The 12,141-nt window shown below is 45.7% G+C and overlaps 1 protein-coding gene across 1 annotated transcript in view; it reads right to left on the bottom strand.

Annotated features, from left to right (window-relative positions):
* Nucleotides 1–12,141, bottom strand: part of notch2 (notch receptor 2) — a 38,430-nt gene that overhangs the window by 19,014 nt on the left and 7,275 nt on the right. Inside the window, exon 2 of the mRNA XM_034530036.1 lies at nucleotides 8,467–8,548. Within this exon, the coding sequence (XP_034385927.1) occupies nucleotides 8,467–8,548 (82 nt within the window). The remainder of the gene's footprint in view (nucleotides 1–8,466; nucleotides 8,549–12,141) is intronic.

The raw sequence follows: 12,141 nt of genomic DNA, 5'->3' as shown, positions 1-12,141 counted from the left end.
GAAAGTGATGAATGCCAGGCAGAAAGTCTCACCGATCAATCACATCCGTGAGACTTCTGCTCGGTATGTCGCGTGAGTCACCCGGTGTCTCCTCAAATATGACAAACATCCCACACCAAATTCCCACAATAAACACACGTCAAACAAACCACAAAGAAAATGGAATCAACACCATAATATTGAGCAATATATGTTCATTGTGTTTGTCGTTTTCCATTTGTTCAAACTAGATATGACTGGAAAAAAACCTCACTATTTTTTCAAGTTTAAGTCTGGCAATACTGTGCATCGTTCGTATTGTGAACAATTGAGTTGATTGATGTATCTTATTCCATAGACCTACGTCAGTGTCCAAAAAAATATTTAAAATGCATTATTAAAAAACACATCGTATAACTGAGTGACGTGTCTCTTGACACATTGTCACCTTGTGTCTGACAAGACCGTAACACGTTGTTGGTTTTTTTTGTGTCTGTTTCCATGGAATTTCTCAACAGCAGCCCAAAACACAGATTATTGGCAGATCAGTGACGTAGGATCTTCAAAGAAAAGACGGACGTCATGCCGCTTCCCTTCAACTCTGTCAGATTAGACATGGCCACCCTCCCTCTTTCCCCGTCTCCGTCGCTGTATCAGCACGTCTGCAGTGCAACCCCCCTACACACATGCCCATACACACACACACACACACACACACACACACATAAATACACAAACACAAAGACGTCCCTCCCCACTCCGAACACAAACACAGCTTGGTCATGATATCACAACAAGACGGCCGTCGTGGGAATTAGGACCGCTTTCTTCTCCGGGACAACCTCTCCGCCCCCTCTCGAGGAGGAATGACATGGCCTTCTGCCCCAAGACATACATCACTTTAGCAGACCGTCACACGAAGAAACACCGTGTCCAGGTTAATGCGAGGTTTACGTTGGCCTGGGAACATTCACTACATTTTCAGTGTTGAAAAGGTGTGTTCAAAGTCAAGTATATCCACTTCAGAGAATGTTAAAATAGTGATAGCCTGGTTAGGAATGTGAGCATGAAAAGATTTCTAGAGTGGTCTTACAACTCTACTACCACACAACAGGAATTACTTGCAGCTTTTGAGATTTGGGAGAAAATTCCAAAGCGCCGACAGGAAAGCTGCACAGTGATCTCTATTAAAAGTCAAATCGCCGCTATGCAACCAGTGTTGACGGAAACAAATGCCATTGGCGTCAGGAAACGATACCACCCCGTCCTTCAGGTTTCACTCCCAGATAGAGAGTTCATTCTTAGCCTCCGGGCCGCATCGCCGCAGGCCCGAGGCGAACAGAACAAGGCCGCGCATGATTCACATTATTGTCGGGAGTGGCGTCTCACTGGGGAAGAGATAACCCGACACACCGACACACCGGCTCTGTCACCACCGGCACATCGGCTCTGTCACTGAATGCAACGCGGGCTTGAAGTGCGATTCTTCAGACACATTTTCAGTACACTCAAGTCTTTGCACACAGACAAACGCTGCGCTCTGCTCTTCGTGAAAATGGAGCAGCGAGAGGGATGCTCTGCGGCCAAAGTCATCTATGGGACTCTTTGTTTTGCTCCATGAGGACTTTTCCTCCTCCCAGCCCCCCATCCTTCGCTTACTCCGTGCAATTTCCTGCAAGCCCTTCTTTCCTCCCTCACTCACTCCTCCACTCTCATTTCTAACCCACTCTGGAGGTGTCGGGTTTCTACAGCTGGTTCACATTAGCGCCCCCATCTCATGCACACCCCCTCCCTTTCTTTCTCTCTCTCTTTCTTCTTTCTCTCTCTCTCTCTGCACCCCTTCTCGCCTTCGTCCTCTCTACCGCCCTCCTCCTTCTCCTCTACCTCATGCTGACCCCTGCCTGTCCTGGCTGGCCGGCCATGGGGGTTTCAATGAGCAGAAAGGGGGTTGGTTGAATCTCACTCACTCATGTAATGTCTCCCACGTCTTTCATTTCTAATTCCTATGTCTCAAGCTCCACGCGCTCTCCTTCTCCTCCCAATCTCAAATTCCCCTTTTCTTTTGTGCTAAATCTCTGCCTTCCTCTCCTCAACTACAATCCCCACCCCCCCCCCCCCCCCACACCACCTCCTCCTCCTCCTCCTCTTCCTCCTCCTCCAGCCACCATTCTAGTCTCAGTAACGCTTAATAACTTCATCATGCTCTCCCCCCGCGGCAATCACAGAGAAACAGTGCGAGTGTTGTGGGAGAGTATAAACCAGCTCACATTTCAATCCCCGGATCATTCCCCGGCTTGGCGAGAGCATAGGTGGTCTATTCACTGTACTGTCTTCCTGTGTGTGCGTGAACGAACATCACAAGTCAAGTGCAGAACACGTAACTGACGGCTTTGCTGTTGCTTCAGTGCATGACTATGTCGTGGAAATTATAGCTCTGAGATGCCTGGTAGATTATCTTAAGAAAAGAAAAGAAAAAGCTCATGAGTAGTTCATTTATAAAGATCTGTCGCCATTCAGACGCTGACATTTTAATTCAGATCACAGGAGTTAGGTTTTAAAACTGCCGTCTAGGGCTGGGTGATGGAAATCAGTATAATTATCTCAGACATTGATATAAACAATCAAACTGACGTTCAAAGCAATTAACCGTGTTCGTCATTACATGAGAGAACACTCCTCTTGTGTAAATGATTGAGTCATATCAGACCCAGAAGTGACACAAACAGCGAAGCACTTTCTAGACCTCAAAAAGGTGAACGGGGGAGCCTGATCTGGGAGCTCCCAAGACGGGGTTTGCGTGTGGTGGAATATATACGGCATCTCAAAAAGGGGGGAGGCGCACCAGCATGGGACCTTATCGGTTCTACCTCGACTCGGCGAAGAATGCTTTGACACCATTTCTTCCGCAGGCATTCAAGTCAACTGCTGCTGCTGCTGCTGCTGCCTACTAGAAAGACGGGAGCCTCGGTTACAGAGCACCGGCGCTGCAGTCATTAAAATTACAAGAATTGCAAAAGAAAGTAAGAGAGAGAGAAGAAAGAAATGTCTGAAAATATGTGTGGCCAATCTAAAAGGAGGATGCTAAGTACTGACAGAAATGTGAAACGGTTTCTCATAAACGCCACCGACTCAACCCCAGCACCAGGGACTCAGACATTATTTGTCCCATTACAGATCTGTCTCTAGTACTCAACAGGTCTGGAATGGGGGCAGTACATACTGTACATTAGCCAGCGCCACAGAGGACAAGTGGCCTGTTCTACATTGGGTAAATAAATAAAACCACTTAAAATGTAGCTGTAAAGGTTACATTATGGGTTTCTTTTTTTTTAGGGGGATGGAAACTATGAATCTACTACTTGAAAAGCATCAGCGTGCAGATAGAATAAAAGGAGTGCAGAGCAGGGTGGAGTCCAAACGAGGGACATGTGGTCAAATCTCAGCCTGCGATCAAAAAGACTCATCTGAGTGGCTGCGGTGCACAGGAACCCGTTTCCCTCTCCGCCCGCCTCTCTGTGTCGTTTTGTCATGATCCTGCGGGTTTCTTCATGTGGATTCTCCAATAATAGCTCCGTCGGCCTATAAAATGTACGACAAAGTGTGCACTCTCTACTATAGCTCACTTTTATTAACTGAATGGCGAGTGTTCACTATACGCATGCGTTGCTACAGGCCGCACAAGACATTCATGCTTGAAACGTCCCACTGGCACATGATCATTTGGCAAATTAAGGATTCTTTTTCCTCTCTCTCTCTCTCTCTCTCTCATGTCTTTCATTGATGTTTGTATGTTGATCATTTAACAATGTTGATGGACTAAAATTGAGCCTTTACCTCACAGTCCGTGTAAGGAGAATGTGTGACAGAAACCGAGGCGCTTTTGACCCCACAGTGTCATCGCCAATGTATGACAGAGAGCCACTTGTCACCTCACTGTACGTGGGTTTATGGTCTGGTTGCTACATTCCCCACTGGCTCGTAAGGCTTCCTCTTTCTGAGAGCGGGTTTGAAGCTCCAAAACTCCAAGCGGCCTGGTGGTCATCTTGCATGTTGTAAGGTACCCTTTGTTCAGGGGGGGGGGGGGGGGGGGGGGGGGGGTTGTATAAAGTACTTATTCATAGTCTGTTTTACCTACAATAGATGATGGCACACCACCAGTCTGGAGGAATAAGACAGTACTGCTGTGGACAACAGCAGCAGCAGAATGCATTCCAGCCAAGATCAGCTTACGTGTATATGCCGTGTTGAGGATATCTTCATTGCTTTACCTCGCCAGGCAGCCCTTTCTGATGGGAACCTGAAGCCATTATATCCATCTACGCTCTCTTCAAAGCCACAAGACTCCAATGACAAAAAAAACAGTAATTCTACCACGCAGATTTCTGGAGTTACTTTGAGGGGACTAACATACCTTTTGCTGCAGTGCATTGCTTTACGCCCGTCCGTTTCTCCAAACTTATGGATAAGGACCTCACAAACCCAACGATCCCTTTAAGTGAACTTCAGATCTCTCTGTGCCATCATGTAAACTCTTCCTGGGCTCAAGGTGCCCCCGAGACACAGACACACACGGCACATACAAACCCATATACACAAAGGAAACTCTTATCATTGTGGTTCCAGCCTAAACCAAATCTACAGTGCAGTGACCAGGACTGTGGGAGGGAGATAAGTCTTTAGAGAGTAAGAACGGGAAATCACTGCCGTGGGTTCCAGTCTGCTACTCAAGCTTTTGTTGACTTTAGTTCGGATCATATGCCTTACCCACTTATAACCGGAGTGTGTGTGTGTGTGTGTGTGTGTGTGTGTGTGTGTTTGTGTGTGCGTGCAACTCCTTTTCCACCAAAAGACATGAGACTGATCACACTGAAGTTTTCTGTGAGGTATCGGGAGTGACACAAAATGAGTGAGGTAAAGCAGGTATGGCTGTAATAAAGGCAAGAGGGTAAAGATCTAAACAATAAGGGAGGATTTGGGGGGGGGGAAGAGATGAGTCCAGAGGCATCTAAATCCCTGAAGGAAAGGGAGGGACAGACGCATGGATGGATGAGTGACAGTTTGATGAAGGAGGCGTAGCAAGAGGGAAATTACACTCCTCTCTCTGCGCCGGTTCTCCCTCGTCTCCCTTCCCCCTCCCCTGCTCTCTCATCATTAGTAAGTAGTTGTGCTCCGAGGTATTCCTCCTCAAATTACCTGAAAAAAGACATCCTCTTTCTTTTGACCCTTTCTCTTCCTCTGTCTGCCCCGCAGGCAAATTTCTACCTGTCAGATCAAACGGGCAGCAGGTCTGCACAACACAGTCACAGAAAGAAAACTCTTTTTTTTTTTTCAAATAAACATAAAAGACATGACAGTGACTGCAAGAGAGTGAGAGAAAAAATAAAAAAAAGAAAGAGGGCTTCGAGAGGGAGGGAGAGTTAATCAGTTTGCACCATGGCCCAAAAGCAGACAAAGAGATCTTGTTCTGGAGGGAAATAGGGTTTCGACAACGTAATGCGTGAGGCCTCACTCTTACTTGGACTGCTCAGGTATTAAGTCAGGGAGTCAGACTGCGTGTTGTGCTGCATTCACAATAACGGCAGATGGACAATTAAACAGTCCGACGCAATGGCAGGACGATAAGTTGCGACAGTGATGGAATAAAACATGTTAAATAAGATTATTCTGCGTATGTGCTTATTCGTAAGGACGCGCGGTGCTATGAAATGCATCGTTCTCTTAATATTCCATTTGCAAAATGTAACAACTTTCTCTGGTGCGAGGGAGACAAAAAAAGTTAAATAACGTTAACTTTGGACATCAAAAGCCATTTACCGTTACCCGTAGTTCCCTGCCGATCCTCGGCCAAATTCTTTTGCTATTTTCACGCTCTCGTCCGCCACTGACAGGATTTTCGTGTGAATGCAGCGTTAGTGTGAGGAATCCTTGGCCAACAAACAAGACCACTGTTTCTGTGCACTTTGTCAATACCTCACCAGAAAAGAGTTAAGTATCCCTTCAGCAATGAAGCAAGTCGCTTACAAATGCTCAGCAATCAAACGTGTGTTGTGGATCTACACAGAGACACACACTCTCGACACACACACACACACACACACACACACACACACACCTTCTTCTCACACCCAAGGCCGATGGCTTGCAGGGCCACCGGTTAGACGGCTTCTCTGCACCCTGGCTCGTCTGCTCGTCGACCTCTCCCATGCACTGTTGCTCTCTCACAGCATTCTTCATGTCCAAAACGAAACACCTGGGCTTTATTACATATATTTCCCCTACGTCGATGTCATTGTCTTGAAAGGGAGGATCTTTCCTATGGTCTGTTTTTCCTTCTCCGGCCTAAAGGTTTCTAAAAGTGGAAAATAAAAGATGTAAAACGTGCATATGACGAGAGTAGTTCTATGTCTTCCAGAGTTTCCAGCATGTATGGGAACTCTGCAGAAGCACAGAAGCTCATTGTGTTGCCAATCAAAACAAGGGGCCCCATCTTTTCCATCCTTTCATTGCGTATATCAAACAACAACAACAACAACAACAACAACTGTATTAATGACATTATGTTCCTGTTGACACAAACTGATGGCGTGATGGCGCTCTTCCTTCCCGCTCTCAGCGTTAAAACCAGGCTGGTTAATTGAATGCCTTGAAACACAAATTTAACTGTCCGTCCGTATTCCACAGTGGAAACCCACCAACTGTTATTCCCAGTGTGACCCCCAGGTGTGACCCATGTGACATAATTAGGCTGGCTGGTCCAAGCCAAAAGGGCCAAAGTAACTGTTGACTTACAACCGGCTGCCTTTAATACGCTGAGGAGACTAATAAATACATAATTAGATTTTAACACAATGAGTCTTTTCATCAGCAGCACGGTGCAGACAGGGCCAGACAGGCCAGACAGAGGCAAGTGTGTGCAGATGTGGGTGTGTGTCGTTCATGCCTACTTGTGAACAAAAAAGAAATGGATTGACTAGTTAATCGGTCTAACAGCAGGCCTGCGCTCCGTCAGCTGATTGAAACTGAGAGACTCCTCTCTGTGTCTTTTCAGGACAAAAGGCCCCTCGGCGGTTTTTATCATCAATATAATCATCTAATTCATAAAAAGTAAAAGGAAATACCGCAGATAACTGACTTTTCCAAAACGATAAACGACTAGTTTATCATTTGAAATGAAATGTCAAATTAATATTTACAACGGGCAATTAAATATAAGCAAAGGGAATAGAAATGACTTGACCTGAGAGGATGCGGTCAAACCATAAGCAGATTCAAAGTATTTGAATGTTGTTTCATAGACCTCTGCCAGGAAGCATTGGCATAACGTTGCATGCATCGCGCCGCCCCATATTGAAAGGAGCAATATATCAGAGCATTGATATCGCAGCAAACTAGTTTCTATGTAAATAAATAGTGGAGTAGATCTACATGAGCAGAGAGTGAAGCCACTGTCTTTCGGTGCACGTCTGTGCATGTGAGCGTGCTGCACTGGGGTAGCTCAAGGCCACCGCTCTGTGCCGGCGTTTTTCAATGAAAATGAAAAGGATAATGTGAAAATGATCGTCAGTGAAAATTATTGCAATTAGGCCTCGATATTTCAAACACACACACACACACACACACACACCACAAAGATGAGCCAGTTTGCACCTGCAGCGCAATGTCTATCTGACCTTCAATTAGACGAGGAATGGCGAACACTGATTAAGGAATGTTGCTTTCCTTTTTACAGAAGTAGAGTGTTGAAATTCCAAACGCGCTGGGAACAGACACGCGGTGCGATTCACATCGCATTTTTTGACGAAATATGAGCAGGTTCATGAACCGGCGTTGGTGTGTTTTCGTTGAGAAATTGGCTCGGGAGTGGCGATGCAATTATAAAGATAGCAGAGTCTTAATTACAAAACGCGGCTGAGCTGTCAGAAAGAGGAAGGCATAGATCAAACGGGGCCACTGCTCTCCTTTACACAGCACTTTTCCCCTTAATGATCTGATTGCCGGGAGCAGAAGAGACTTACGTGCAGGTTATTTCAAGTTTCAGATTGATTGTTTCTCCCTCTCATCTATTGGACTGAATAGACTACTTTCTCACGTATTAGAAATGTCTCGGCATCCCCCAGGAGCAACAGGGCAAATCGGTGGCCAGTGAAATGTGTTGGCAACGTCTTGAGCTATCAATTCTAAAGCAACAGGAGAGTAAGTAACAAAATCTCCCCCCCCCAATATCCAAAATAACATATTTGAAGGTGGAAATGTGTGTATTGGTAATGTTCCCAGAACTGGTGTACTTTGTCAGACAGAGACGTCTTTTATTCCCACTTCCGTGCCTGAGAGAAATCGTGTGGTCCTGTGGTTGATCTAAAAAAATCCTTATTTTTGAACTGGCTTTCACATCCAATCCCCTCATGAGGTGTTTCTATTGCTGTGTTCACATTGTTACAGTGTTGATGACAGCACAAACTCAAATGAAAAGCCCAGCTCAGACCTTACCTGCAGTACTCGGTGCCATTGCTGAAGGTCAGACATGTAGCATTGTTCACACAAGGCGCCTTATCGTCCATACATTGCAGAGCTGCAAGAGACAAGAGCAGAGAGTTAAGAGAGCGGACAATCAGCTTTATCTGCTAAACACAAATGAAATAGAGGTGATATTTTAAGCGTGACAATTTAATACATATACATTTTTTTGTTTCATTCATAGCCTCAAGTGGCGCTGCATCAACACTCTGCTGAACAGGACTCCGTGTGCAAAACTGAGGGCAGCTCAGCTGATTTCAAAGAAACGGCAACAATATTCACAAAACAGTCATTGCATTACAGGAAGTGCACTGAACTATGGCGTTACTTCCTGCGCCTAGATTAATCACGGTGTCACTCAAGTCGAGGAGCCATTGTGAAGACACCAGCTATTGTTAACCCGAATTGATATGATTTTGTGGCGTTTTCAGCGACACTCTTTGTTTTCAAGTGCCGAACGTTCATGGTAACAGTCTCCGAGCTGGTTCAGTAAGAGAGCGAGGGCAGGATATCGCCTTGGAGTCAGGCTGACAGACATAGTCCATTAGACACGGGGATACTGAACATAAACCACTGTGAAATTCATAATTCCAACAAGCACGCACACAGGCTCGTGCCTCGACGGGCACAACTGCACAGTCACCCAATGTAATAACGTATGAGTTGATGTCAAGCTCCTGCTGCACTACAAGATACCACAGAAAACACACTGGGCTATTTCTGTCCCGAGCAGACATACTGTGTATGCACACTTGCTACGAGTCACACAAAAATCATGCGCACACAATATCAACACGCAGACAGCAGAAAATCCCATATGCGGTTAGACTTGTGACATAGTGGAACTTTCACTTTTGATCACGCTTAAAAGAAGAAAAAAAATGGACAAAATATAATTGCAGTCAATCTGGGAAAAACACACCACCGGGAATAGCAGGATACCAGCACCGCTAGCAACGGACAGACAAGGGCAAAAAAAAGAATCTCCCAAAAGAATAAGTGGGAGTAGTGCCGATGGGGGAGGAGGGGGAGGTGCTGAGAAGGCCGATGCATGAGGCAGGAGGGAGAGAGAATTAAAAGAAGCAAGACAGCACAGACCGGAAAAAAGATTCTCTCTCTTCCCTCGACTGGTTTGACGAGCTTCCCATGCACGGTGTCGTCATGCCAGACGAAATGATATTTCCAGATTTGAGACAGACTGTCTGCTATTGCGCAATTATTTAAAAAAAACAACACACACACACACACACACACACGCCAATTACTCCACACAGGTCACGAATTCCCCGCCTGAAACTTTGGAAGAGGTTTAAGCAATCCGTCACTCTCTCCAAAGTAAAACAAGCAGAATGATTCCCACACATTCCCATTCACTGACCAGCGTGCCGTGATCCAGACTCATATCAACAGCATTGTATCCTCTCTACCTGGCTGTTCTCACACTTCACTATCAACAAACCACCGACAAGAAAATTTCCCAGGAATGAGAGCCTTGATAAGGCCCAATCGACAAAGTCAACAGTGAAACTACAGGCAGATGGTGCGAGCTGAGAAAAAACACGTGGATGCCCGACTGTTATTTGGACCATTCCTGATCAAATGTCACTTTGCTTTTCTCACTCACTACCACCACATCTTCCTGCTGGTTGTGTTTGTTTATGTGTGTGTCAAGGTGATTATGGGGGAGGGGGGCGGGGGGGTTAAGTGGAGAACAAAAAGGAAGAGATTTACGATGTCTGCAGTCTGGTGGGACTGGGAGGAGAGCCGCGTGTGTTTCCTGCTGATGGGAGCCGTTTCTGTAAAGATGCCATCGCGCACAGTGTGAAAAATGAGTACACACACACACACACACACACACACACACACACACACACACACACACACACACAACACACACACACACACACACCACAACACACACACACACACACACACACACACACACACACCACACACACACACACACACACACAACACACACACACACACACACACACACACACACACACCACACACACACACACACACACACACACACACACACACACACACACACACCACACACACTACTGTGGGTTTCAGTATGTAGATGTGGCAATGGGAAACTATTCAATGTGGGGCTGCGTGCAAAATCAGAGAGGCCATCCAAGTTATAGCAGATCCAGATGAATTTTTTTATCGTCCCCCCTTGGCCGAAATGTTCTTTTACAGTCTGTCCACAATCAAAACCCTCTGAAAACCAACAAGAGCATCGCCCACTGTATGTCATCCCACTCTCTACCATCACACTGGCAGATAATAGACCCGCAGGCTACACAAGGATCAGAGGAGACTTCTTCAAAAAGGAAAGATGCCAGCTTTTTGCCTATATCACACGACACACGACTTTACTGTACGTGTTGCAGTTAGTGGATGGTATCCGCCGATATTCAGTGAAATATGCAATCAGGACTTCGGCATTCATCCTTTTCTAGTCGCCGATCTCTGATAATGTTACATTGTGAAAAGAAAACCAACCAAGAGTTTAAATCGACACGAGGAGAACGAAGGTTCTGTTTGGTTACATTGTGATGCGTTCAGGCTCTGTTGGTATCGTGCGAAGGTCATTTATAACGTCATCATGTTGCACGTGTAATCTTGTGATGGAGAGAGATGTTTTCACAACAACATAAATAGATATTAGAGAAGAATTATGACCGGTTTCACTTGTCGCATGTTTTCGCGACAAAGCGTAGTTTGACCCCGTCGTGGACTCGTGCCAGGGAAAGATCTTGTAGTGTGTGACCCCGTGGTGGTCTAGTGTGTGACCCCCCCACCTTCTCCCCTCCCCCACGGTGCGATCGGTGAGTCATGCATGAGAAAACCACAAGGACTTAAAGTCTCCGTATTACAGGACGGCACGTTGTGCAGCAATCTGACGACTTTGAAACTGATTTTTGTCTTTAGGTGTGAAGCAGGAGAGCCGTGATGAGCCTTGTAACAAACTAAATGAAAACGTTTGACAACGGCGGCTCGCTCGTCTTTGCACTCCAGATTACCAACGTTGTAGAAGTTAGCACAAGTTTTGCACAATCTAAAACTTCAACCAACGTTTAAATGACATAACCTAATCCAGGGTTCAACTTTACAGTTGACGCTTTCAGATTTTACAGGAGTTCATCGACTATGAAGAAAGAGGCGACCCCGCCATTGTTGGCATCGCTGCTGGCTTGCATCAACACAGGTCTAAGAAGCGGCCTCCTCTAAGTGCAATTCAGACAACGTTTCCTACTTTGGTGAATTTGGTGTTACGCTGTCGCTTCCTCTGGCGCCGCAGACAGGTTGACATTTGGGGTTTCTATTTAAACATCTCGTCAGCTGTGAAATTTTGGAACAGACGTTTGTGGTCGATGACAACATTTTGATCCATCAACTATAACTATTATGAGTCAAGCCTCACAGAGCCGTTAGCGAGGCTGTAAACTCTTAGTCTTGTTTTATAATTATTTAAACAACTCTTGTTCATAATCATTGCTTTCCTCTTCATTTTACTTTATATTACCAAAAGCATTCATTGAGCTGTCCCCATTGCAAAAAGGCCTGCGGTTTTATAAACTGCAGTGAACGGCAGCAACCACAACTACTTTTGGATACATGGTGACATAAATT

This window comes from Cyclopterus lumpus, chromosome 4, assembly GCF_009769545.1.
Source record: "Cyclopterus lumpus isolate fCycLum1 chromosome 4, fCycLum1.pri, whole genome shotgun sequence".
NCBI lineage: Eukaryota > Metazoa > Chordata > Actinopteri > Perciformes > Cyclopteridae > Cyclopterus > Cyclopterus lumpus.
Note: the sequence above shows the minus strand (reverse complement) of the source record. Positions and strands in the feature narration are given on the sequence as shown.